At 30.8% G+C, this 26415-nt stretch overlaps 12 protein-coding genes across 12 annotated transcripts; 6 read left to right on the forward strand and 6 right to left on the reverse strand.

The window, feature by feature from the left end:
- Nucleotides 1-133: 133 nt before the first annotated feature.
- On the forward strand, nucleotides 134-1612 carry BFR2 (rRNA-processing protein BFR2; the record flags this gene model as incomplete). Its single annotated transcript, XM_004177562.1, has 1 exon — nucleotides 134-1612. The coding sequence occupies one exon, from the start codon at nucleotides 134-136 to the stop codon at nucleotides 1610-1612; it is 1479 nt and encodes a 492-aa protein (XP_004177610.1).
- Nucleotides 1613-1726: 114 nt separating this feature from the next.
- Nucleotides 1727-3004, reverse strand: PRO1 (glutamate 5-kinase; the record flags this gene model as incomplete). The annotated part of the gene is made up of 1 exon (XM_004177563.1): nucleotides 1727-3004. The coding sequence occupies one exon, from the start codon at nucleotides 3002-3004 to the stop codon at nucleotides 1727-1729; it is 1278 nt and encodes a 425-aa protein (XP_004177611.1).
- A 627-nt stretch (nucleotides 3005-3631) lies between these two features.
- Nucleotides 3632-8011, forward strand: CFT1 (cleavage/polyadenylation factor CFT1; the record flags this gene model as incomplete). Its single annotated transcript, XM_004177564.1, has 1 exon — nucleotides 3632-8011. The coding sequence occupies one exon, from the start codon at nucleotides 3632-3634 to the stop codon at nucleotides 8009-8011; it is 4380 nt and encodes a 1459-aa protein (XP_004177612.1).
- Nucleotides 8012-8367: 356 nt separating this feature from the next.
- Nucleotides 8368-9009, forward strand: GPI11 (mannose-ethanolamine phosphotransferase GPI11; the record flags this gene model as incomplete). Its single annotated transcript, XM_004177565.1, has 1 exon — nucleotides 8368-9009. One exon carries the CDS (start codon nucleotides 8368-8370, stop codon nucleotides 9007-9009), a length of 642 nt encoding a protein of 213 aa, XP_004177613.1.
- Nucleotides 9010-9204: 195 nt separating this feature from the next.
- On the reverse strand, nucleotides 9205-12105 carry RSC3 (Rsc3p; the record flags this gene model as incomplete). The annotated part of the gene is made up of 1 exon (XM_004177566.1): nucleotides 9205-12105. One exon carries the CDS (start codon nucleotides 12103-12105, stop codon nucleotides 9205-9207), a length of 2901 nt encoding a protein of 966 aa, XP_004177614.1.
- A 329-nt stretch (nucleotides 12106-12434) lies between these two features.
- On the reverse strand, nucleotides 12435-13313 carry MED6 (mediator complex subunit MED6; the record flags this gene model as incomplete). Its single annotated transcript, XM_004177567.1, has 1 exon — nucleotides 12435-13313. One exon carries the CDS (start codon nucleotides 13311-13313, stop codon nucleotides 12435-12437), a length of 879 nt encoding a protein of 292 aa, XP_004177615.1.
- A 252-nt stretch (nucleotides 13314-13565) lies between these two features.
- On the forward strand, nucleotides 13566-13919 carry FYV4 (mitochondrial 37S ribosomal protein mS41; the record flags this gene model as incomplete). Its single annotated transcript, XM_004177568.1, has 1 exon — nucleotides 13566-13919. The coding sequence occupies one exon, from the start codon at nucleotides 13566-13568 to the stop codon at nucleotides 13917-13919; it is 354 nt and encodes a 117-aa protein (XP_004177616.1).
- Nucleotides 13920-14416: 497 nt separating this feature from the next.
- PFU1 (Pfu1p) lies at nucleotides 14417-15853 on the reverse strand (the record flags this gene model as incomplete). The annotated part of the gene is made up of 1 exon (XM_004177569.1): nucleotides 14417-15853. One exon carries the CDS (start codon nucleotides 15851-15853, stop codon nucleotides 14417-14419), a length of 1437 nt encoding a protein of 478 aa, XP_004177617.1.
- Nucleotides 15854-16571: 718 nt separating this feature from the next.
- Nucleotides 16572-18575, forward strand: PMT7 (putative dolichyl-phosphate-mannose--protein mannosyltransferase; the record flags this gene model as incomplete). Its single annotated transcript, XM_004177570.1, has 1 exon — nucleotides 16572-18575. One exon carries the CDS (start codon nucleotides 16572-16574, stop codon nucleotides 18573-18575), a length of 2004 nt encoding a protein of 667 aa, XP_004177618.1.
- A 240-nt stretch (nucleotides 18576-18815) lies between these two features.
- VMA22 (Vma22p) lies at nucleotides 18816-19478 on the forward strand (the record flags this gene model as incomplete). Its single annotated transcript, XM_004177571.1, has 1 exon — nucleotides 18816-19478. One exon carries the CDS (start codon nucleotides 18816-18818, stop codon nucleotides 19476-19478), a length of 663 nt encoding a protein of 220 aa, XP_004177619.1.
- A 1901-nt stretch (nucleotides 19479-21379) lies between these two features.
- RPP1 (RNA-binding RNA processing protein RPP1) lies at nucleotides 21380-22240 on the reverse strand (the record flags this gene model as incomplete). Its single annotated transcript, XM_004177572.1, has 1 exon — nucleotides 21380-22240. The coding sequence occupies one exon, from the start codon at nucleotides 22238-22240 to the stop codon at nucleotides 21380-21382; it is 861 nt and encodes a 286-aa protein (XP_004177620.1).
- Nucleotides 22241-22791: 551 nt separating this feature from the next.
- SUM1 (Sum1p) lies at nucleotides 22792-25884 on the reverse strand (the record flags this gene model as incomplete). The annotated part of the gene is made up of 1 exon (XM_004177573.1): nucleotides 22792-25884. One exon carries the CDS (start codon nucleotides 25882-25884, stop codon nucleotides 22792-22794), a length of 3093 nt encoding a protein of 1030 aa, XP_004177621.1.
- Nucleotides 25885-26415: the final 531 nt, after the last annotated feature.

A 26415-nucleotide genomic window follows, 5' to 3' on the forward strand; every position in this document is an offset into this window, starting at 1 on the left:
GCGATGCGATGCGATGAGCTTATGGAAAATTTTCACACAGTGAAGCCTGTTATATATATAAGTGTGTGTGGGCGTGTATGGGCTCACACACTCACACTCACACTCACACTCACACTCACACTCACACTCAAAGATGGCAAAACTCGCTGAAAAACTGGCTAATATCGCAAACAGACCCACCAACAAAGACTGGGACCCGGAAGATAACGACCTGGGCTTGCCCCCCGCCCGCACCGCCAACGCTTCCAGCGATGACGAGGATCTCGATTCCGATACCCAAGATAATTCACATCTGCAGCAATCCCACTATGTGAAGATGAATGCTTCGAAATTGAGACCCAAAAAAAGTACCGTCTTAAATGCTGAAAAGTATAGTGGTGCCAAGGGATCGAGAGCCGAACTTTTTGAATCGAGTGAAGGCGAGGGTCCTAGCGACGACGACAGTGTGGACGAGAGTGGGGACGAGAGTGGGGACGAGGACCAGAGTGTGGACCAGAGTGACCCTAGTCAGAATGAAAGCGATGAGGAGTCCCAACTCCAACTCCGCGCCCCTCCCTCAGTCCAACGTGACGCAGTCAAAGGCCTCTCCATCTTAAACCAATCCAAACTCTTCGACAACATCATCGATACAAGAATAAAACTACAAAAGGCATTGAACGCCGCAAACACTCTGCCGCTCACTCAACACACTTGGAAATCACATTTACACAAGAAAAATAAAAAATTATTATCCACTACAAGGGACTTACTCAATAAAGTATTATCACAACTGGTAGACTTCAGAAACGAATTCCAAACCACCGATCACATCACCACAAGCAAACCTTTACCTGCAAACTCAAACAAAAGATCCTTCTCACAATTGGCTGAAGACACTTCCGTCTTGGACAACAACTTATCGACATACCGTAACGTGGTTCTTTATAAATGGTCCACCAAGATTCAATCCGCCTCGGGTAAATCGGCTCTATCTTCCACCAAATTCAAAGCAATCAACCAATCTGCTGATGTTCAAGTGACAAATCAACTCGCAGATATGACAAGAGCTTTGAAAAGAACTCGTTTGAATAGAAGAAGCGTCGTCCCATTGGGATTCCAAGACGATTTGCAAAATAATAGACTATCACAATTGTCACAAATCCCCTCCTCTTCTACTTCTCAAGATGCAACTTCCAATGATTTGGATATCCCTGAAAACTACGATCCAAGAAGAAAAGATAATCTCTCCATCGATACCACTGAAAATCCATACATTTTCGACGATGAGGATTTTTATAGAGTCTTATTAAACGATCTAGTCGATAAGAAAATCTCCAATTCACAATCCTTCTCCAACGCAACTACAATCGCCATCACCTCCCGTAAATTGAAGAAAAATATCGACACAAAGGCTTCCAAGGGGAGAAAATTGAATTATTCTATTCAAGAACCAATTGCTAATTTCGAAGCTCCTGTTGCACCCCATTACAAATGGTCTGATGAACAAATTGACGAATTCTTTGCAGGTCTATTAGGTCAACGTGTCAATTTCAATGAAGAGGATTCGCAAGAAGATGATCCAAATGACGAACCTGAGGCTATTGTTAATGATGATATTCAAATTTTCGGTTAACCTTATGCATTGCATTTGCATTTGCATCTGCATTTGCATATACGCATTTATATAAATAAGAATACATAACTCTATAACAATTCGTTCCCCCCCACCTCTCAAAACTCTCCTTCCCTACACTTCAAACTCAGTTGGTGGGAACGCAATGTTTTGTCTTTCAGCAACATATTCACTATCTAAATATCCCAATATAGAATCGATTTGATCACTTTGTAAACCTTTAATCTTTTCCAATTCAGTACTTGAATAATTACATCTGGCTCTCCCAAACGTAATCAATGGGAAATTTGGATCCACTTCTCCATTCTTTAATCTCTTACCATATTTCAAATCAACACATTCAAATTCATGGAATGATCCTTCAATGGCAATGATCCCCACTGGTAATAACCCAGCTTTGTTTTTCCTTGTTAAGGCCTTATATGCACCTTCATCAATCACCACAGATCCATTAGCAACCAACCCATGTAAGATCCAGAAATCTCGATCTTTCAACAAATGTTTCACATCATTAGCCACAAATTTCGTATGAAGTGGAACATCCAATTCTTGTAATCTTTTCAATTCTGCATCTTGGACTTCCATTATATCTCCATCATATTTTTGACGTTGTCCATCTAAATCAGTAGATTGCATATATTCAACAATCTTGTAAACATTCTCTGGAACATCACTTTTCATAACAATCGTATGAACACCAGCTGTTGTTGCCAATTCGGCAGCAACCAATTTGGTTCTCATACCACCAGTCCCCACATCTGAACCAGACCCACCTGAAGTCTCCACACCAGGTAACCCTTGTGATAAATCTGGAACAATTAAAATTGGTTTGGCATCTGGATTTGATCTTGGATCATCCGTATACAAACAATCCACATCTGTCATTAAAAATAAATAATCCGCATTAACTAACGATGCTGCAATAGCAGATAACGTATCATTATCACCAAATCTAATATCTCTTGCTGATAAAGTATCATTTTCATTAATAATTGGGACAACCCCCATTTTTAAAAGTTCATGTATTGTTCCTTGAGCATTCTTATATTGAGACCAATCAACAATATCATTTCTTGTTAATAAGATTTGTGCAATTCTTTGATCGAAAAATGAAAATAATCGATCCCATCTAGCAATTAATCTACCTTGACTACTGCTGATACAGCTTGAATCTCTGATAAGTGTTTGGGTTTTATCCATCTCTAAAGTTCTTAATCCAACAGCAATACCACCACTAGAGACAATTACCACTTTATGTCCTTGTCTTCTTAATGCTACAACTGTCTCAACAACTTTAGACATCAAAGCCAATCTTGGCTCTCGAGAATCTGAAGCTACTAATGATGAAGAGCCAAGTTTTAATACAATGGTATATGATTTATCTGTGTCCATGTTTAAATTGAAAATATCTAGCAATAATTTGGTTGATTAAGTTTGAATAGTTGTGATACTATTTTATTTTTTATTTTTTTTACTATTAGTATTTTTAACGTTTCGTTTGTTTTCTATAAAACAACTGAAACACCCCTGAAATCCTTTTACAATTGAATTTTTTATTCTAGTATTTATATTCAACTATTCAAGAAGTTTAAAATTACGTAGTGAGTAATAACTCTAGCAGATCGAATCAATAGGGAATGTGTTACCCGGCTCTTAGAAAAAGTTTCATTAATTATTTAAAAAAATAAAAAAAAAATATACTAAAAAAAAAGTGGGTACTACTATATATATTTATATATATATATAAATAAATAAATAAATATTATATACTATAATAAACTTTACCCTTGATCAATTACCAGCAGTAAAAAGCATTTAGGGCATTACTACTATCATCTCTAACGATTATTTTTATCTTCTTAGAGAAATCGAAAAGACTATTTATTAATAGATCTTGAGAAACAGAAATAGAATAAAAATATATTTAATTGAGAAGATTATTTGAATAAATAAATAAAAAATAAAATAAAATATAATTATTCATTCATTCCACGAAATAATAATACGACTTATAAGATAATGAATGTATATGATGATGTCTTAGATGCTACTGTTGTTTCTCATTCTATTTATGGGAATTTCACAACTAATAAAGTTAAAGAATTATTAGTTGTTAGAACAAATATATTATCTGTATTTCATAAAGATATCAATGGCAAATTATGGTTACAACATGACTTTAAATTCTCGGGGAAAATTACAGATATAGTACTAATACCACAAAGAGGTTCAGAATTGGATTGTTTACTATTAGTGACGCCAAATGCTAAAATATCAATAATTAAATTTGATGAAGAATTGAATACTTTAAAGACAATAAGTTTACATTATTATACTGATGAATTTGAAAAATTATCAATGTTACAATTGGCTCGTACTTCTCAATTAAGAGTTGAACCAAAAAAAAAATGTGTATTATTATTTAATACAGAAAGTATTGCAATTTTACCATTTACACAACAATTCAATATTGATAACGATGAAGATGAAATGTTAGATGATGAATATGATTTAACTTTAGATAATACAAATATTTCAAATGGTAATATAACGCATAATAATACTAATACTAATAATAATAATAATAATAATAATAACAACAATAATAACAATAATAACAATAATAATAATAATAATAACAATAATAACAATAATACCAATACCTCTTCCCAGAATTCCTCTTTAACTAATAAAAATTCTTCTTTAACAATGCCTAGTTATGTTTGTAATGCTTCAATGCTATATAAAGATATTCAAAATGTAATAGATATCAATTTTTTGAAAAATTTTTCTAAACCAACAATTGGTATACTTTACCAACCTAAATTAGTCTGGGCAGGTAATAAAAAATTATTTGATTCACCAACAAATTTCATAATGTTATCACTAGATATCACCTTTGAAAATAAAATAAATGAATATAACACGAATAATAATAATATTAATAATAATAATGATAGTGCTAAAAATTATCAAAATTCTTTACAAACAATTGTAAATCCTACCATCATTGGTAGATTATTTGAATTGAACTGGGATTTGCATACTTTAATACCGACATCTAATGGTTCATTAGCAATTGGGACAAATACAATATCATTCATTGATAATACCTGTGTACACCAATCCACAATTTTAATAAATTCATTCTCTGATAATAAATCGAAAAAGACAAGATTAGTAGATCGGAAAAGTTTAGAATTACAATTAAATAAGCCTGTGCAATCATTTTGGTCCAATAATCTATCATCATCATATGGTAAAGAATTGTTACTATTAATGTCTCAAGATTCCAATTTATACTATATTCAAATAGAAACAGAAGGACGTTTATTAATTAATTTTGATATTATAAATTTACCAATTATTAATGATATATTTAAAAATAATTCAAATCCAACATGTTTGACCTGTACATATATTTCCGATAATTACTCTAATTTGGAATTATTTATAGGATTTCAGTCAGGGAATGCCTTACTAGTAAAACTAAATAATATTAATTCTTCTTTGAATTCAAGATCTCAGCACGTCTCTATTTCTAACAATAGCAAAACCCCAAATGGGCTCACTAATAATGAAAATGACTCTACATCCATTAAAGACAGTTCAAAACTCAAAGCAGAAGATAATGATGATGATGATGATGATGATGATGATGATGCTGATTCTTTTAAATATGATGACGACGATGATGATGCTGATGACCTTTATTCTCACGAAACTAAAGATACCAATAAAACTATAGAGAATGATTATAGTAATTCTACTTTTAAAGAATTAACTAACGAAACAGTGACACCCTTTGATATTGAATTAGTCACTTCACTATTAAATATTGGTCCAGTTTCTTCAATGTGTGTTGGAAAAGTTTCGTCAGTAAATGATAATATCAAAGGTTTATCAAATCCAAATGCAAAGGAGCATTCTATTATTGTTACTTCAGGCATTAAAACAGGGTCTCATTTAAATGAAATCCAACCAACTGTCCAACCGGAAGTTGAATTAGCTTTAAAATTTATTAGTATTACCCAAATTTGGAGTTTAAAGGTTAAGAATAAAGACAGATTCCTAGTCACAACAGACTCTACTAATTCGAAAAGTGATCTATACAGAATTGATAGAAATTTTAAACTTTATAAAGATGGTTCGTTTAGAAGAGATGCAACTACTGTTTACATTTCCATGTTTGGAGAGAATAAAAGAATTGTACAAATGACTACTAATCATTTATATTTGTATGATATTAACTTCCGTAGATTAACATCTATTAAATTTGATTATGAAGTAGTCAATGTTGCTGTATTAGATCCATATGTATTAATTACATTATCAAGAGGTGATATTAAATTATATGAACTAGATAAAAAGACGAAAAAAAAATTGTTCAAAGTTCCATTACCAAGTATTTTACCAGAATTGGTTATTACATCTGGTGTTATTTTACGAAGTAATATGTGTAATGAATATTTAACTGGAATAAAAGATAAAGAAGAAGAAACGTTGCTATTTACCTTTGTTACTGCTGATAACCAAATTATTTTCTTTCCTAGAAATCATAATGATCAAATATTCCAATTGAACGGCATAGATCAGTTGAATGATATGCTTTTTATTAGTACTTATCAAATGCCTGAAGAAACTATTCCCGATCCTTCGATCAAACAAGTTATGATTAATAAATTGGGTCATGAAAACAAAGAAGAATATTTAACAATTTTAACGTTTGGTGGTGAAATTTACCAGTATAAAAAATCATCCAAACGACATAGTAAATTTTTCCGTAATATTGTTAGAAATGATATGGCTATAACTGGTGCTCCCGATAATGCGTATGCAAAGGGTGTCAGTTCTATCGAAAGAATTATGCATTATATACCAGAGTATAATGGATATTCAGTAATATTTGTAACTGGTAAGTCGCCATATATCATCATTAAGGAAGACGATTCTTCACCAAGAAGCTTTAAGTTTGCTAATATCCCATTAGTGTCTATGATTAGATGGGGTAAAAACTCTGTGATGTGTGTTGATCCATTAAAAAACGCAAGAGTTTACACTCTTGATTGTAAAAATATTTATTACGGTAATAAATTACCAATTAAAAGAATCGATATCAGTGATGAAATGGATAATTATATGACATTTACTAAAATTGCATACCATGAAAGTTCTAAATTATATGTTGTAAGTTATTGTAAAGATATTGATTATAATGCATTAGATGAAGAAGCTGAAAGATTAGTGGGATATAATTCAGATGTTCCTCATGCAAAAAGCTATAAAAGTGGTATTCTTTTAATTAACCCTAAAACATGGAATGTAATTGATCAAAGGGAATTTGGGGAAAATTCATTGATAAATGACATTAGATCAATGGTAATTCAATTAAATTCAAGAACAAGAGCAAAACGAGAATATATTGTAGCGGGTCTTGCAAATATTGGAAGTGAAGACCTTCCTCCAACGGGTTCATTCTATATTTATGATATTTCACCTGTCTTACCAGAGACAGGAAAACCTGATACAAATTATAAATTCAAAGAAATATTTACAGAAGATGTAAGAGGTTTGGTGACTTCTGTCTGTGAAATTAGTGGTAGATTTACTATTAATCAAAGTCAAAAAATTATGGTGAGAGATGTACAAGAGGATAACTCTGTGGTTCCTGTGGCATTTTTAGATATTCCTGTATATGTCACTGATACCAAAAGTTTTGGTAATTTCTTATTAATAAGCGATTCAATGCAAGGGTTACAATTTGTTGGTTTTGATGCAGAACCCTTCAGAATGATTTTATTAGGTAAAAGTATACCCGATTTGAAGATATCAACAGTCGAATTTATTGCTAATAATGGTAATATTTATTTCGCTGCTACAGACTATGATAACATATTACATATTTTTAAATATGCTCCTGATGAACCAAATTCCTTATCAGGTCAAAAATTAGTTCATTGTTCAAGTTTTAATCTACACTCATCTACAAGTTGTATGATAATGTTACCAGGAAATGATGAATTTTCTGAAAATGAGCAAGATAATTTTATCCCCTCTTTCCAAACACTTGGTGGCCAAGTTGATGGTTCTATATTCAAGGTGATACCTTTAGAAGAATCTCCGTATAGAAGATTGTACGTTATCCAACAACAAATTACTGATTATGAAGTTCAAGTCGGAGGTTTGAACCCCAAAATGGAAAGACTGTCCAATGAATATTATCAAAAAAGTAACATGTTAAAGCCAATGTTAGATTTTAACATTATTCGTAGATTTAGCATGCTTCCGATTGACAAGAGACGTAGAACTGCACAAAAAGCCGGTAGAAGGGCTCATTTTGAAATTTGGAGAGATCTGATTAATATCGAATTTTCTTTAAGATGTTTAACAAAAAGTTAAACAAACCCCATAATTGCATTTAATATATATTAAAATATAATTGACAATACATGTAATATACCATTTATATAAACCAAGCATTTTAATGACGTATATATTTTCATGACTATTCCGTTATTATTCTCTGTAAAAAAAAGAAAAAAGAAACCCTTATGATTAAAAAATCGATGAAACTTTTATTTTGAATGTCCAAAAATACTAAAAAAATGCCTGAAAAAATATAAAAGTAATAAATTTTAAATATACAAAAATATTAGCAATTCCCAAATAAGGAGACAGACTCAATTGAATCTCATTACTATACAAATTTTGCACTATAATACTCTAAATTTATCATTAATTTACAATTTTTAATAATGAAGAAGGGACAGACTGCAAAGAAAACGGTTTCTTTTTCAGATGATACTACTATGACCACACATAACCGTAAAAAAAGGAACATCGATCACGATCATCCACCGGTTTTTGTTCGTAAAACAACACTCACAATCCCATGGCATTTACCGTTATTACTACTATATTTTATTTTTGGTTCTACAGATTATGATAGTTTCAAACTGCTGATTACTTTAATACCGTTACAGGTTTTATATTTGATTTTTCAATTTAATAAATCAACAGTTTATGGTAATAAAATTATAAAAATTAAAACATCTTTACTGTTAATTTGTCTTTTTACTACTCTGTTAATTGTACCATTTGTAGCAATTGTAATAATTTTAATGGGTGCACCAATTTCTAGTAATTTAAAGGCAACATGGCTGTTATCATTACATATCTGCTATCTATCTTACCCAGCAATCTATTCAGTTTTTAACTGTGATTTTAAGGTTGGTTTATGGAAAAAATATTTTATTGTTATATTATTCGGTAGTTGGATTAGTTGTATTGTGATACCATTAGACTGGGATAGAGATTGGCAGAGATGGCCGGTTCCTATTATAATTGGTAGTTATGTTGGTGCATTTTTGGGTTACTCAATTGGGTCTTACGTTTAAAGGACCTTCTGAAGTGTTTCAAATGACTTTAGATATATATTCATATAAATCCAAGAATTATTGGACTTAATAAACTTTTATAAATAGAAAAAATAATAGACATGACATTTTTTTATTATAAATTAAATATTTCTTTACATAGTAATATTACAACCTATTTAAGTCCCTTTGGTTGAATATAAATATACAACAACTTTAGGTACAGAAGGCACTAAAAACGTTAGATATATTTTCCTTGGTGATACCTAGAGTTTGTTTTTCTGTAGCTGAGTATGGACTTCTTAGCGCATAAAAGTCTTTTTTAATCAACGATTCTGATACATTGTGTAATTTGTTGACAAACCTTATTAGATAGGTAATCTCAAATTTTTCAAACATATTAGTATGCGGAGGATTTGGTAGGTTCTTAAAGTACTTTTCAGCATAAATGGAATTTGACATATCAATAAACGATATAAACGTATTGATCTGTGCACAAATATTCTTTAATAGTGGGTTTATAGTTTTACAATTTTTAGAGTAATCATTTAATAGCATTAAAATTTTTTGCAATAGTAAAACCAAATAGTTTGATTTTTGATTCATTTGGAAAATGAAGTTTTCATCAATAGACCCAGAACTGCTTGACGTACTAGAAGTATCATTATTTTTATTGGTTATATTATTGCCTTCTTTATCATCTTTGGCTGGGGGTGCTGATAAAGTATCTGATTTAGTAGAAGAAGTGGGTTTGTTGGTTTGTGAATTCTTCAGTACCGAAGAACAACGAGAATGAAGAATGAAAATAATTTGAACTATATTTGTTAAAGTTAAAAATGATTTATTAGCAAAGAAAAATTCATAACCAGCAAATTTCAAACTTGCCAAATTAGAAAAGACATAAAACAAAGTTTCCTGAATCAATTGTAAAAGATCTTTGTACACCTCTTGGAATTTAATCAAATTATCATTCAATTCATAATGTAATAAGAGATAATAACTCCAAAATAACATAGAATTTCTATAAATTAAAGCATCGACAATGTGATGGATTGAACTTGAGATATTTGAATGTTTTAAATTGGAAATGCTATTCTTTAGGTCATTAATTTTTATCTTGTAATTTAATTTTAAATTTTCCACTCTTTCTAATTTAATTAAATGATCATTAATATGTAACACTTTTAGAAAATCAGATTGAAATTTTAGTAAAGAATAATCCAAGGCTAATAGAGGATCCACAATCAAATTTGAATTCAATTCAATTGTATTAGCTAGGTTTGGAATTCCACCTTTATATAGATGTCTCCAACAGTAATTTTTGTAATTAAAGTTCCAGATTTGAATTAAACTTGTATTACTATTTTCCAAATTTAACGAAAATTTCCTTGACCAATTAATATCTTCATTTAAATCTGGTAATTGATAGAAATCTGACTTAATAGAATAGAGAAACTTTTTAAACGAAATAAATTTTACTGAATTAATAATAGAACCTGAATTTGAGTAAGAAATGAATTCTGAGTTCAGTATATATGATTCAATAATTTTTAAATTTTCTAATAAATGTATGTTAAAATATTTCAATTCTTTATAAATTTCGATCAAGTCATCATCCTTTAATGGTAGTAAAACGGTGGAATTTAATGATTCATAGGTTAATAATATAACCACAGAAATATTACCCAGTTCAATTAAATTATTTAGATTGAAGTTTGTAGGATCTAATTTTACAATAGGAGTAGCGGTATTTTCAGAACTATTGTTATTCATTTCATTAGAAGCAAAAAATTGACTAATTGTAAGATGCATATCTTTAATATTAATAAATGGGAATAAGATATGAGCTTCTGCTACAGTAGATTGGAAAAATTCTATGATTTTTAAACTTATGGATTTTCTAGGGAATTTTAATAGCATATGATTATTTCTCGCTATATTTTCTGGAACCTTACTCTCTAATTGAGATCTTTTAAAAATTTCTAATTCAGGACTGAATTCTTTGGAAATAACATTTTGTAAAATTTCATAGAAAGTTGTGAGATAATAATCCTTAGAAGCTAAGTAATTTGAATCAAATATATTATTGTCTGAAACTTGAGGGAAAATAGAATTTGGTGATTTGGAATAATTTGTCTTAAAGGACATAAAGTTAAATACCTCGTTCTTATTGATAAATTCTGGATCCATAACTGTATATTTATCAAACTCTGTAGAAGAGGATAGGGTAGTAGGGTTATCACCAACGTTGGTATTATTAGATGAGATGCCGTTATTATCTGAAGTATTCTTAGCAGAAGTGGTATTATCATCAGATATATCTTCGTCACTGGAATTTTCATTTTCACTTTCACTTGTACATTCGTCATCATCATTATTATTATTATGATTATGTTGGTTAGAAAGTTCTATCAAATCTCTGAATGGATTATTATTCCAAGATAAATTTAAATTTGAAAGGTCTTTCCCAGTTAAATCTTGCAGCTCTAAAAGTCTAGACTTAATGAAATCTAATTCTTTTGCTAATATTTCATATTTTGAATATCTAGAGATTTTTAAGTCGAAAATAGCAGGTCCTTGAATCCAATTTAGATTTACAGAATTTTTATCATCATTATTTAGTTTAGAAACTTTTTTGCTCTCAAATTTTGCAGACTTATTAAATTGTGGTAAGGAAGTTCTAGGTATGAACTTTGGCTTATTGTTTGGGCCATTACCAGTACTATTAATAGTATTTAGCCCATTTTTATTCAAAGCATTTAGGTTACTTGAAAGATTAGAATTATTTAGCAGTTGTAATCTTGTATTGTATTCTCTAATTTGTTCTAAAGAAGCCAATTCAGAATTATATTGTGGAGAAAAGATCATCGATTCTTTCTGTTGGATGTATGATAAAGAACGGTCAAGTTCAGCAGCCTTGGATATGCCCGTGGGGACATTGGCCATAGAGGCAGCATCCATAAATTGACCAGGGACATTGGGATAAAAGCATTGTTGACCCCTGTTATTTTTCATACAATTACCACAGACGGGCTTGACTCTATCGCAACCGACCTTTCTTTTACGACATTGAGTACATGCGGGTGGTTTTTTCATTCTTCTTACGCGGACATCCATTTTTTTAAGTTTGAGAAAATAGGCTTATAAGGCAGTTCTTGATGAAATAATATGATAGCCGGTACTAATGCTAAATGAGGAATTGCACTTGGAATTACCGGGATAAATGTCTTTTAATCGTCTTGGTTTGTTTTTATTTGTTTTCCTTTATCTTTGATGTATTGTTTTCAATTTTCTTTTCAATGAGAATCAATTAAAAGAACCCAAAAAATTGATGCACGTGACTTCACATTTTATCACGTGTTATGAAGTTACTTACATTCTATATATATATATATATTTATATTACCTTTATCATATTAGTACAGAGAAATTCTCACGTAGATGTGCTATATATATTCAGGTCTCGCTTTGAAACTGACTGCCAGTAGTTTATCCAGTTGCGATGTGGATAATGCAGCCGCTGGTCGGCGGTTAGATTCAAATTGAGCCGTTCCACCTGCAGTTTGACCTGCTACTGTTGTACCTGGTGCTGCAGAGCCTGGGAATCCTGAGCCTGGAATAGAATAAGCACCATTGCTACCTGTAGCTGGTCCTGTGTTTGGGACAGTCTTACCTGATCCACCACTTTCTGATACTGTAGAAGATGAGCTGGTGACAGTACCATTACGAACCAAGTAACGGCCTTGAGCAGGTTCAAAACGAGCAAGCTTTCTTAGCCCCACCATTGTTTTTTCTAACCCGGTAGATGCTGCTAGTAGCCTACTTTCAATAAGAGCGTGTATACTTGGTGCTTGATAGACACTAGGTCCCATTACATAATATGTCTGTAAAATAGATGTGTTCATTGTTTGAATATCACGCCTTTGTTTACGTATAACCCATAGGTCTGGTTCTCTTACATGTGCCAGCACATATTCAATACCACCTACTTTGGCTAATTGTCTCTCTAATTGAGCATGTACTGGATATCTTGTCAAAATGGCTCTTCTTTCTGGATCTCGTACATGCTGTAGTAGTAATTTATCTGTTTCATTATGATGTGGATCTAAAACACCTAGCATATCAGGACCTTGGCCAGCACCTGGTCCAGCCCCATTTGCATCTGCTTGAAATTGTCGTTGCATTCTAATCGATTGATTAGAAGATGTCTTATTAAAAAACGGTGATTCAGAAAAATAATCCAATACATTATCTGTATATAAACCAAATGCTTGGATCCATTCTGGTGATTGCCATTGGACTTCATCCAAAGGAGTGGTATTCATTTCTACAAACACTTAACTGGTTGAGCTTTTAAGAATGGGATGATTTAAAAAAATAAATATGACAGGATTAATTCATTTTTAAACGTAATTAGTTTCACTTTTTTTAAGCTCCGAAATGTTTGATTCCTGCGTTAAAAAAAGAAAAATAAGAGCTTAATAAAATAAAAAGATATTAGATAGACATTTATTGCTAGTGATTACTTTTAGGATCGTAGTAACAACAAGTACTAAAATTATTCCACTAAGTTAACAATGCTACGTATTCAAAGGTGTTTTATTCATTCAAGTATTAAAAGAATAATACCGAAACCCACTGAAGAAATCTCTAATGTAGAGACATTTTTAACCAAGATAGGTAGGAATTCCTTAGAATTAAATAAAGTATTTAATAACAGTTGGAATTGTATGTTTACAAGTACTGGTAAGTTTTTGAAACAGAAAGGTGTCAATGTTAGAGATCGAAGATATTTATTATTACAACTGGAAAAATTTAAAAGAAATGAGCCACTTATAGAATATAAGAGAGGGAAAAAGGGATTTTTTGGTGGGGAAAGAAAACAGAAAGCTAATATAGCTAAGTTTAGAAATACAGATGGTAAAAAATAATTAATTACTAAGATTAAGATTTATTGTCAATGAATAATAGTTGAATGGTAATTATTACAACGTATTATTGCCCTTCAAAAATGTGAATCTTTTAAGGCTACTACTGTAATCAAAATAAACATTGTTTTGAGCAGCATACGTAAAAAAAAAATAAAAGAAGTATATCTATGCAGATTTATATTTTTATATTTGTATATTTGTATGAAGCTTATGTAAACTAATGTATGGTAATTCATGTAAATAATAAAAATAAATATTATCAAGAAGACCAATAGCAATGCAATGAAGAAAAAAATATAAAAAAAAGGGTAAAAAAATAAAAATATGAAACTAGATTTAATACAAATAGAATAAGAAAGGAAATACAATGAAAGAATAAAATAAAAAAGAAAATAGAGAATAAATAAAAAAAAAAAAAAATAATTAAAGAGAAATGCAAAACAAAGAGAAAAATAAAATTAACACAAAATGAAAAGAAAAAAAATTGAAACAAAAAATCAATAGGTTACGTATATGCTACCACCTTGATCTTCCATGACACTGACTAAATCTTCGACGTCTTCACTATTCATATCCCAACCTAATTTCGAAGAAACACTAATGTTTTTCAAACATGGTAATCTGTCTTCCATCAAAGCGATTGTAAAATCATCTGGATGAATCTTTGTTGCGATACCTAAGGAGCCACTACTTTCCAAATAGATTGTTTGTAAAGGTCTTCTTTTATTACATTTTCTTTCTGTTAAATGCAATTTTGTCAAATAATTTTCATTAAAGATCCACTTGCTACAATAATCAATTGTAATTTTAATATTAATTAAATTTTCACAGTATAAGAAAATATTATCAAGTGAATTATCATTTAATGATGGCATTGGGTAATGGAAATATAAGTTTTCTAAATTGTTACCGATTTTAGATAACATGATATAAATGGAATTTTCATTAATTCTTGGACAATAAGAAAATTCCAATGTCTTAATTGTTTGGGGCCATTCAGTTTCTTGAACGAATTCATTTGTAATGCCACCACTCAACTTAATATATTTTAAATTTTCTGGCCATTTAATCTTTTGAAACCCTTCACAATCTACAGAACTTCTTGGGAAAGATAAATGAGTTAGATTTTGGAAATTCTTAATTGCCACAAATAAATCTTTTAATTTAACAGTTTCACTAACTAAACCTAGATCTAAATAATTTAAATTATGACAAGCTTTTAATGAGATTAATGGAGCGATCCCAAAACTTGTCTGTGGGGCAGTGAATTTTTCTAAAGTATGTGAACAACGTCTTAATAATTTAGAAACGTTTGAATTTTTCCCACTTTGCAGGATTGTAGATAGATCTAATTCATGAACGTATTCACCGAATTTGATAGAATTGAAGGGAGATTTTGGTGGTTTCACCAAAGCATATTTATTGTTTTTCTTGGCAGCAGCACTATTAGAGGTATTTAATACTGTGTTTATAAATTTAGAGAAATTTTGACTAGTTAATCTTGGAGTTTGATATAACAAAGGTAAAACTAATAGATACCAAGTTTTACAGACTAATGCAAACGAAACATCAATGTGTGAATCAATCGCGGAATACTTAATAATCAAGCTTTGGATTTCAAAAGGTAATTTCATAGGTCCTATATCTTTATAGAGTTGTTCTTTTTCTGTTTGGATTTTAATCATTTCTTCTTCCGTAATTACAGGTTTAATATGTACAATGGATTCAGTTTCTTCGTTATAATAATAATAACCTTGAGGTGTAGATATGACATCCACCATTTCAGGAGGAACGGTAGACTTTGTAGTAGTTGTATTTGTAGATGCACCGGCCAATTTATTTGTCTTACTAGCTCTGACAGTAGTAAAACCTTGACCAGCTACATATTTCCGATAAGGAGCCGTGACTTTTGAAGGTCTGCTTTTGTTAGCCATGGCTGCTGATATTGATAGATGCTTGTGTGAGGTATGTGTTGAGTAATGGGTTGAAGAATGTCTTGTACTCTAATAAAAAAAGTCGTAAAATTAGGAGGTCGTAAAGTCGTAAAAGGAGATATCTAATGTGCTTTATTGCTATCACAATGCCAATTGTTTACGAATATTGTACCCGTAGATATCTTTTTGTTGTGAATGTATATGTAAATATATAATATGTCTGGTCGTATATGAATATATGTATACATATATATGTATGTATCTATTTCTCTGTTAAATGGATTTACTAGTCTATATATTTTTTCTTTTAAACTTACTTGCTTGCTCATCGATTTCTTACTTTGACCGCATTATTATTACTACCAAGAGTCGAATGATCAGCGTTTCCATTTTTGCAGATAGTTGAGGGGAATCAAAAACAACGAACATTCCCGAGATTGTCAGGGTTTTTTGCCGAGAATTACCGACGTTTTTTTTCTCGGCAAATTTCCAGAAAGCGCGAGCACCGAAAAATCAGAAAAACAGAAATTATTGCAATGAAATTTGACGTTTTCCATACACGTAAACTTCGTGATAAACTATTTTGAAAAATAGAAGTTCATTACTAGATCAAAATATTAGTAAATTCCAATTGTATATATTTATTGGAATTGAAATTATATATATATTAGTTATGTAACAGATACACGACAGAAAAATTGTTGTATCAAACTCAACAATGTCTGGGGAAAAGGAAACTAAACTAGGACCGGTCCTATTAGAAGGTCCCCATAAACCTTTTATGCCTGCAGACGCCTTTGCAAGAAGTCACGTGGGATCGTTGAAATCTTCTATAGATATACCAATTATTATTGCTTTATCCATTGTCACGTATTTATTTTCATTCAAAAGACAATATTTGCCAATATCTTTGGCTCAATTCGGGAATTCTATCGTACCTGAAGTCAAAACCGTGGAGCAAATTGAATTGGAACAAGCTTTAGAAGCATATGTTTCAAATACTTTTTATTTGGGTCCTGTGACTCCGCTGGCAGTGAGGCTTGTATCTCACTGTTATTGTAAAGTTACTTTTGCTCTGGGTTCTATGATTTTTTTGTATTTAACCATGAGAAGAGTTAGCAATAATTGGAAATTCATATTTCCTTCCTTATTGACAATTTCCATTATTACTATCTCTGATCCTTTCCAAAAGGTTATTTCTTCTAATGGGAATCCTGTCGACTTAATTTTATTGTTCTTCATTTCTATGGCATTATATACCCGTTTCTCTCTTCGTGTATCTGCACCTTTGTCTGCCTCATGGATTGGTAACCTAGTTTTACTTGGAACTTCTGTTGGCTTAACTACAGCAACTAAATTAGGTGGATCTTCTATTTGGATATGGTCGATTGTAGTCTTAGTGTTTGACTACTTTGTTATTCAAATCAATGATATCCATTTGAATACTTTTAAATTGATTAAAATTGCAGTTATTGAATTTTCCACAGTGACAGTTATTCCTATAATAGTTTTCATATTGCCATTTTTCAATATGATTACTACCCAATGGGTTAATGATAATCCAAGTCAATCCAATTTCATGTCAAACGATATTAAAACTTTAATCCGTTCAAATGGAAGTATGATTCAACCAGAAGCAATCTATTATGGCGCCATTATTCAACTTCGTCATAAGGATTCATTAGGTGGTTATTTAGCTTCAATGGATAATGTTTCTTATCCAACAGATCTTGAAGAACAATTTGTTGGACTGGTTAATGATGATTCTGATCCATTGACACGTTGGGTTGTCGAACATGAAAATCCTAAATTTAATAAGCACTTATCTACAAATACTTTTACACCAGTAAGAGATTTTTCAAATATTAAATTGCGTCATGTCGTTTCTGGGAAGTTATTACGTTCATCTTTGGCTAAGCCACCAATTAGTGAAGAAGATTATACTAAGCAAGTCTCTTGTACAAGAAATTCTTCCTATGATGGTGAAGGAGATGAAACTTGGACCATAATTACAGATGACCAAATAGTCAATTCAGAGATTGTTCCAGGGAAGAGCATAGTTAGTTTTAATAACTTGGGCCAAGATTGTAGTTTAATATCTCACGATATTAAAATTGATACTGATTGGGCCAAAAAATGGCAAGAAACTTTATGCCTTTCTAGTCCAAATGAAGTTAGAACAAAATTTTATATCACCGTTGTAGGTGACAATTTATTCAATACTGATCGTCAAATTCCAACAGTGACAAAAGTATTAAAATTTAATAAATTAAAGATTATGGTTGAATGGTTATTAAAAAGTTTCAAATATAATTGGTACATTAAAAACCAAGATAAAGATACAAATTCATTAAATATTATTCAAATGATATTCTACGTTAGTCCAGATAGCACATTTACAACAGTTATTTGGATTACTTCATTTTTAAGTATCTTTGTATGGGGTTTCCAATTATTTATGAAAATTTGTAGACTTTTTGCTCATCATTTTAAACAAGAAGATTCAAATTCTGATTTGGAAAAAAAATACTATAATTCTAACTTTAATTTGAAAAATATTATGTTTGACCAAGTCTCATTTGAATTGGTAGTAGCTTGGTTTATCAATTATTATCTCCTATCAAAAATTCCTCATGAAAATATCTACATTAATCAATATTTACCATGTTTTATCTTCAATTTATTATTATCAATAATAATAATGTTTTTCAAATTAATTTAAGACGTAAATTGCTATCTCTCTTTCGCTATATCATTATGAAAATGAAAATAAAAAAAATCTCGATAAGTATGACGATATTTATATAAAAAAAAAAGAATAACAAAACTTATATATAACTATACTAGCATCTACATATAAGATTTATACCTCAGTAAAACAAATATTCGAGTTAATACTTCATATTTTATTTTATTTTTCTTATATTATCAATTACTTGATACATTTGAATAATTAAAAATTATGCAAGACATTTATCTAGAATTACTTAAAAAATTGAATGATTATGATCAATCGTTAGATATATTACAATCTAATTTTAAAGATGGAATGTACCATTTGAGTAGAGCCAATTATCATAACAAAGATAGTTTAAGAGGGAATTATGGTGAAGATTATTGGGATAATACATATGAAGGGCATTTCACTGTCAATATCGATTCTAAAACAAATCATATAAGTATTGCAAAAAAACCTTTACCAAAAGATAATAATGAAATAATTGATCAAAATGAAGAAGAAAAGTCTGCTCTTGATGAAAGAGATCAAAAGATACGAAACAGAAATATAAAAAAGAAAGATACAAACAAAAAAAGTAAGAAAGAAGGAAATAAAATAAATGAAAAGCAAAGTAATAAAGAGGAAGTTAATCATGAGAAGAAAGAGGATAATTATAATAAGAAAGAGATTATGTCGGGCATAAATAAAAAAACGCAAGAAAAAATACATAAGGATACGATATATATGTTTGGTGGATTGAATATACCCCAATCATTAAGATCATGTCAAACATCTTTCAAAAATTCTATTCCAACACTAGAACAATTAGTCAACTCCAGAATTGAAATAGCAAAGATATGCAATGAATTGGAAACTATAGAAATAAAGAATCATGGTGATAAATAAAAATATTAAAAAAACTTTTTAAACTTTGTTTTAAGAATTATTTAATCCTATATATATCAGCGAATATATGTAACTGTATAATTAGAAATTGAATGTGTGTAAAACATAAGTATATATATGTAGAGATGAAGGGATAGTCTGTTTATAGAATGAATGATACACAGAAATAAAATAAAATAAAAAAATTAATAAAAAGGAATCAAACATATAATGGAATAAAAGTGGATTAAAAGAGCGTAAAGTGAGTTGGATATCATTAAATTTAATATGAATAGTAAGAAAACGAATGAATAAATGAAAAATTATAAGGAATGAAAAATTAATAAAGAAAATAAATGAATGGAACGTACAATTAAGTGTACTATATGACGTAATGTAATATTATCAAGCGAGTGCTGGATATTTAATAATTAAATGCAAAATTAGTGTCTTATTAGGGGGGCTATGATAATAATCCAAAAGAAAATGGGAGGAAAAAAATATGAAATCTGGAGGAAGCTTTTAAAAATAATTTTTGTTTGTGTCTTTGATGCATTCTAGCAATCCATGCTCAAAAGAATCTCTGCTGGCTTTTGTTTGATTCTTAAACCAAGCGGTATCCGATTGAGGGGAGTCCAATAAAATTGAGTGATGTGGAACTTTGGCAGTATCCTCATCTTGAATCTTTTCATCATCTTCGGTGTTATCGAGTTGGGTATGCACTGAAAGTTTTCTTGCATGAGAAGTTTCTTGTTCTTCGTCTAACTCCAATAGTTGAGAAGAAATAGAACTGGACCAATCTGAGTTTGACCTAGAATGTTGTTGTTTCCAATATGTTCGCTCAATGCTTTGTAATCTGGCCAATCTTGTTTCAAAGAAAGAGTTTTGTGAGGAACCTTGAGATTTTAGGCTTAATGATCTAGGTGTGATGCTAGAAGTTTCTGAAACCCCATAATCATCCATATACTGATTTTTGACATCGACAGATCAGATTGATGGAAATCTTCATTGTCATTGTCATCTTCATCACTTTCTACAGTATCAGTTAACGTAGCATGTGAAAGATGTTGGAATCCATAAGGTTTAGATACCTCTGAAATTTTTATTGTTTTTGTATTAAATATGCTACAGCTATTATTGTTTTTTTCTTCTTACCACCGAGTTTTGCTAAAAATTCACGAACTTTTGTTTGTGGGTCAGATTTTGCAGCTGCTTGTGACAGGTTTTGTTTACACAAACTTTTAACTTTTGCTTCTTCATTAGGTGAGGCTAATTTTAAAGTAGCTGAATGTGCCAAGCATGGTTTGTTGCTATGGATAGAGTGTAATTGTAACCCATTAACAAGACCAGAGCCTGTTCCAGCAACAGAAGAACCTTCGAAAAATGCCGCAGTCTCCAAAGAGTGTAATTTAGCCTCCTCTTCATCCTCATCCAACCAAATTGAACTAATTGGTGGTAAAAAATTTCCATTGACAGACATGTTAATTTTTATTCAACTTGAGATAATTATCTTGTGTTGTTTATTTACGCTTCGAGATTATGTATTTCGTGTTGTTTACCGCTTTGTGAATGTAAAAGGGCTGCTTTCTTGATGAAATATATGGTAAGTATATATGTAATATATATTATGTGTAGTAGTGGTTGTGTTTCTAAATCTAATAATTGTAATCGTTACACCAATGGTGAGTTAAATATAATTTAGTCTGGAGCATGATTTTGATCAGATCATAATTCCAAAGTCTTTTCCCATTTTTCAATGTGTTATATAAATAAAAAATTATTGACCGAGACGCGTAATAGAATTTTTCAAGTTTCAACTTTCGTGTTTCAGATTTGTCGGACTTTGCCTACGGGAATTCTCTGGATTTTGATTAAACACATATATGTACTTCTATATTAGATCTAAAAACCTAGATAGGTTTTCACAGACGGGTCTTTTTTAAGGCACCTTCTTCTGTATCAGCATCGATCTCCAATGGTCTCTTTATAATCTTTGTGTAACCGTTGGATGCGTCATCCACAACATCTTGGTCACCTCCTACAGCAATGGTTTGCTTATTGCTACGACGGCGTAAGCGTCCTTGCAAAAGTACTGTCGCAGCTGTATCTCCCATCATAGTCGTACAGGAACCTTTTATCCCTAGCATCTTTAGTACAGAGTCCAAAGAAACCACGTTTCTGCATTGGACAGGGGTGGTAGCGCCACTTGAAACAACTAAGCCTCTGTTACGTGAACTTCGAACAACATTTCTCACATTTGCTACAAACTGTCTTCTAGTATTATTATCTTTCAACATATCTGAATATGTGATTTCTACTTTGATCCCTTTCTTAACACAAGAGCATATGTTTTTATGTTTTAATATGACAGGTAATCTATTACTATAATCGAACGTTAAGACGTCAATATCTAAATGAGTAGTTGCAACAAGGACACCCTTTTCACTGATAGGTTTAGCTGAAAGTATATCATAATATTGAGAGATTTTATTTAACGATTGACCTCTTGATGGATCATCTATAATAAGTGTTAATCTGGAATACAGTTTTAAACCAGTTTTCTCCATCAATTCTCCAAATCTCTGTTCTATATTAATAGGATTCATTTTTTTGGGGTCAGTTGGAAACTTCCCATCTTGTTTTACTGTGAAATTGATCGCTATATGGGTGTATCCAAGTGTATGTAATGTTAATAATATTTTCTCAACCTCCTGAACGTGCTTAGGAGTCACTTCAGATTGAAAATCCTTTTGGGGCCATGGCACATTTAAATCTACTAGCATAATTTGTTGAGGTAATTCGTAGGGAGATCGATTAGACTGATAATTAGCGCGTCTATTCTCTTTGTAGATCGATGAGCTTTGCTTAAATCGGTGAAATTTTTTTTTTATTTGTCAAAATTAGAATATTTTTTTTTCTTTTTCGGAAAAAATTCAAGAATGAATTAAATTGATCATTGGTAACCAAATAAAGGATAAAGTTATTCCAAGTAAAAAAAATTCTTATTAAAATAAATAGAATGATAGATATACATAGAGATCAATATGCTTACATAATTATTTATTTTTATTCTTATATAATCATATTTGAAGGAAAGAGAGTGTAATAAAAAAAAGTAAAAATAAAATAAATAAGCAGGGAACGATTTCTCTTTCTTTAATTTAATAGTTGTTAAAAATTTACATTAATTATGTGTATGTAGTGTTTTTGAATTTAAAAAAATCTAACGTTTGTATATTTTGATACCGTATTTTTTTTTTCAAAGATGAAATTATGTATAGTACATGTGGATGTATAAAGACATATATTTCATAGTAATATGATAAAAATTCATTTATTCTGGTGGTGCAATTTGAGAAGATTTAACTTCTTTGTTTTCAGTACCATCATCTAAGAAATCTAAGGTTAAAGCATTGTCAATAACTTCATTTATAGTTTCTGTAGTAATGCCATTTTCTCCAATGGTTGGAATAGGTTTATTCTTTGGATACATCCATTCTCTCCACTGAGTTTCTGTATTGTCACATAAGTCATAAAGAATCATTTTTAGTAGTGTTATATGATTGTAAAACCAAGATACGGATCGATTGATAAAGATACGATAATTTTCCATCTCCTTTACAGCGTGTAAAATTGAGTAATTATGGAACCCTCTCTTCTCTCTTGATTGGTCTCTCCAGAATTCAAATAATGTAAATAATGCCTTACGTCTTTGCCACGTTCTTTTACTTTCGCGTAGTTTTAAACCTAAATCCACAAGTCTATTCTCCCATCTAAACTCCATCAAGAAATATTCTAAACTATTGACATATCTTTCAGTTAGTGTTGTTCCACTTAGTATACTGAATGCGAAGTTTGTTTCGACTTCAATATCAGCTTTTAAAGCGTAAGAATTCATACGTTCAGCTCTATGGTCATCAAGATCCTCAGTTAGAGTTGAACGTAACAACTCATCTTCTTTTGGCTTAAATTTAAACTTCAAATAGCTTCCAGTGTTGATTGGTTTTCTTGGCTCTCCTCTTAAATAAAAGAAACCTGACCTACATATTAGTTCGATAGGTGTGTCACCTGAAATATCGTCAAGATCATCATTACTGTCTACCTTAATGCTCATAGATGAATCCTCAGGAATTGAATGACTAGCATGTGTTGTTAAAGTAGTTGTATTATTATTATTAGCACTTTCGTCATTAGGTGTACCATTTAAATTATCCTTTCCTATCATGCTAAGTTCATTTTCCATTAAGGATGAAACATCCTTATCCAAAAGGCTTTGCTGGGTAGAGTCATTCCATTGGTTATCGACAGCATTAGGATCATTGTTATCATTATTAGTTCTCACGTCAACACTGTCATCATTTTGGAATACCATGTCAGGATCTCCATTTACTGCTGCGACGGCTGCTGCTGCAGCTGCAGTGGCGGCATTTAATGAATCAGAAATTGATTGATCAGAGAATGGATGTGATCCATCATGTTCGGTTCCATGGGATGCATCCATAGTATTGTTGTTATTATGGTCATTCTCCAGTTCACTACCATTAGATGTTGGGTTGGTATTTGGTCTCTTATGCAAAGGATCATCAAAATTTAAAAAATGTTTATTCATTGCATTTTGAATATCATCTTCAACTCCAAGATCCGATCTTCTACGTTTCAAAGAAGAATTATCTGTATCATTTATGTTGGGACTATTGGGATTATTTGGATTATTTGAGTTCTCTACTGCTAATGAGTTGTTATTTGAAGTTTGTTTGTTAATATCATCAATTGAATGTTGATTCTCAGTAGCATCATGAATAGAGGAAACATTTGATAAGTGATGCTGATGGGGGAAGATTGTTTGGATTGATGAATTTGGTGGCGAAGAATAGTCATTTGATGACATTTTTTTCCTTCTTTCTTCATCTTTCATTGCTTGTAATAATTTCTTATTTGACTCCATAAATGATTTTGCCTTATCACGATCATTATATTTCAGTGATACTAACATTCGCTCACGATCATCCCTTCTTCTATCCAATTCTTTTTGTTTTCGAGAGTCATCTAACGAGGAATCATATTCATAGTCATTTGTAGTATTATTATTATCGTTCGCATTTCCAGAGGAGGATTGTTGGTTATTAGAAGATCTGTTGGATGCAAGTTGATCGAGTCCAGAAGTAGTGTCTTCATTTGCAGTTGAATTATTATTCATAGTTGTTGCAGTATTATTTACAGTTGAATTTCTTCTTGGATTATTAATATAATCAGGATCGGATGATGCAGAAGGTGACACGGTAGTTGATTCAACAGATTGTTCTTTAGTAGAGTTTTCATTTCCATCAGTGGTACCCTTGTTTTCGGAGGTAGCAGTCAAGTCTTGATTTCCTTGTGAATTTTTCTTTGATTGTGCAGACGGAGAATCTTGTGTGCTACTCAATAATTGACGATGGTTTAGTGCAGTGGAAGCAGGGTTATTAATGTTAATAATCACCGTGTCAACAGTTCTCTTCTTGGGTGGTCTACCTCTTCTCTTTTTAATTGGGGCCGATGAAGGTGGGCCTGATGAAGATTTGTTTGAAGTAATAGATGAATGTGTATGTTCTTGCTTAATATTATGTAACCCATTAGAACTATTTGCAGAATCATCATTTTTGGCAAGTGGATCAAAAAAGTATCTTTTTGATTTTGGAGTATTAACATTGCCTAATGGCAAAGAATTTTTTGAATTTGAATAATCTGAATAATTACTAGTATTGATATTATTACTGTTGTTGTTGTTGTTGTTGTTGATGATGTTGTTTCTTGCATGTGGGCTTTGTCCATCTTTTCTTGGTCTACCCGGTCCTCTCTTTGAGCTGGTGTGATGGTGGCCATGTGATGATGTAGAGATATGAGAATCGTTAATTTGTGTGTGAGATGATACAGCAGATTGGTGACTAGTAGTATTATTTGAATTTAATATCGAACTTAAGCCCTCAGAATTTATTTTTTCATTTAATAAGGCAAATTTGTTGGTTAAATTACTCAATTTGTAATTTAGGGAATTAACTAAATTATCAGTATTTATTTGATTCTTCAAAGCATCATGTAATTTATTTTCTAAAACAGACTGGTTATGAGTTAATTTTTGTAGTGATTTAAAAAAATCTTCCATAGTTGACAATTGTTCTACATCTTTGGAAACCATTGTCTTCTTAAATTCATTAAAATTCTTGCTTAAAATAATTATATCAGATGTTAGTGTCTCAGATTCAGCTTTTACAGATTCGAAAGTTTTTGAATTACTGTCGCCAATATTAGTATTTTCATCTTGATTAATGGAAGTTTCTACGTTATTTGCTGATTGAGAAATATTATCTTCATTTAAAGAATGCATTTGAGATTGTTCACAATTTGGGCCATTTTGTTGACTATCATTTGGTTCAGATGGTATTTCATCCATATTTATTTTTTCCTTTTCTAATTAGCTAATTTCCTTTGTCCTGATTCGTTTATTTTATTTTTGTAACAATGAACAATAGTAATAGGTTGTAATTTTATCAATTGAAATAGTTAAACTTTTTGAAAAAAATAAATTGTAACACCACTCTTTGTAACTATTAATTTAATATTGAATTATACTATTCTCAAAATTCAAAACTATTTAAAAAATAAGTTAAAAACCCTAATGCCAATCAGTTTAGTTTAATAAATTCAAAGAAAAATTAAATATCTATTATCGTCTAAATTAGACCCAGAAAAAAAACTTAGACTGTAGCAATAATGAGATAGCTAACTAGTATCAATTGTACTCTTAGGTAGCAGCTTAAGAAAACTTGGATTTGTATAATGTTCTCATTGTTTCAAGAAAATTTTTACTTTACAGTCCTTTGATTATATGTCAATTTTATTATATTATATTTAGCCAGTAATTCATTTCTCAGACGACAATAAATCGCCGAAAATTAGAATTTGGCAGAAAAGGGAAAGAGAA

This window comes from Henningerozyma blattae, chromosome 1 (assembly GCF_000315915.1).
Source record: "Henningerozyma blattae CBS 6284 chromosome 1, complete genome".
Lineage (NCBI taxonomy): Eukaryota > Fungi > Ascomycota > Saccharomycetes > Saccharomycetales > Saccharomycetaceae > Henningerozyma > Henningerozyma blattae.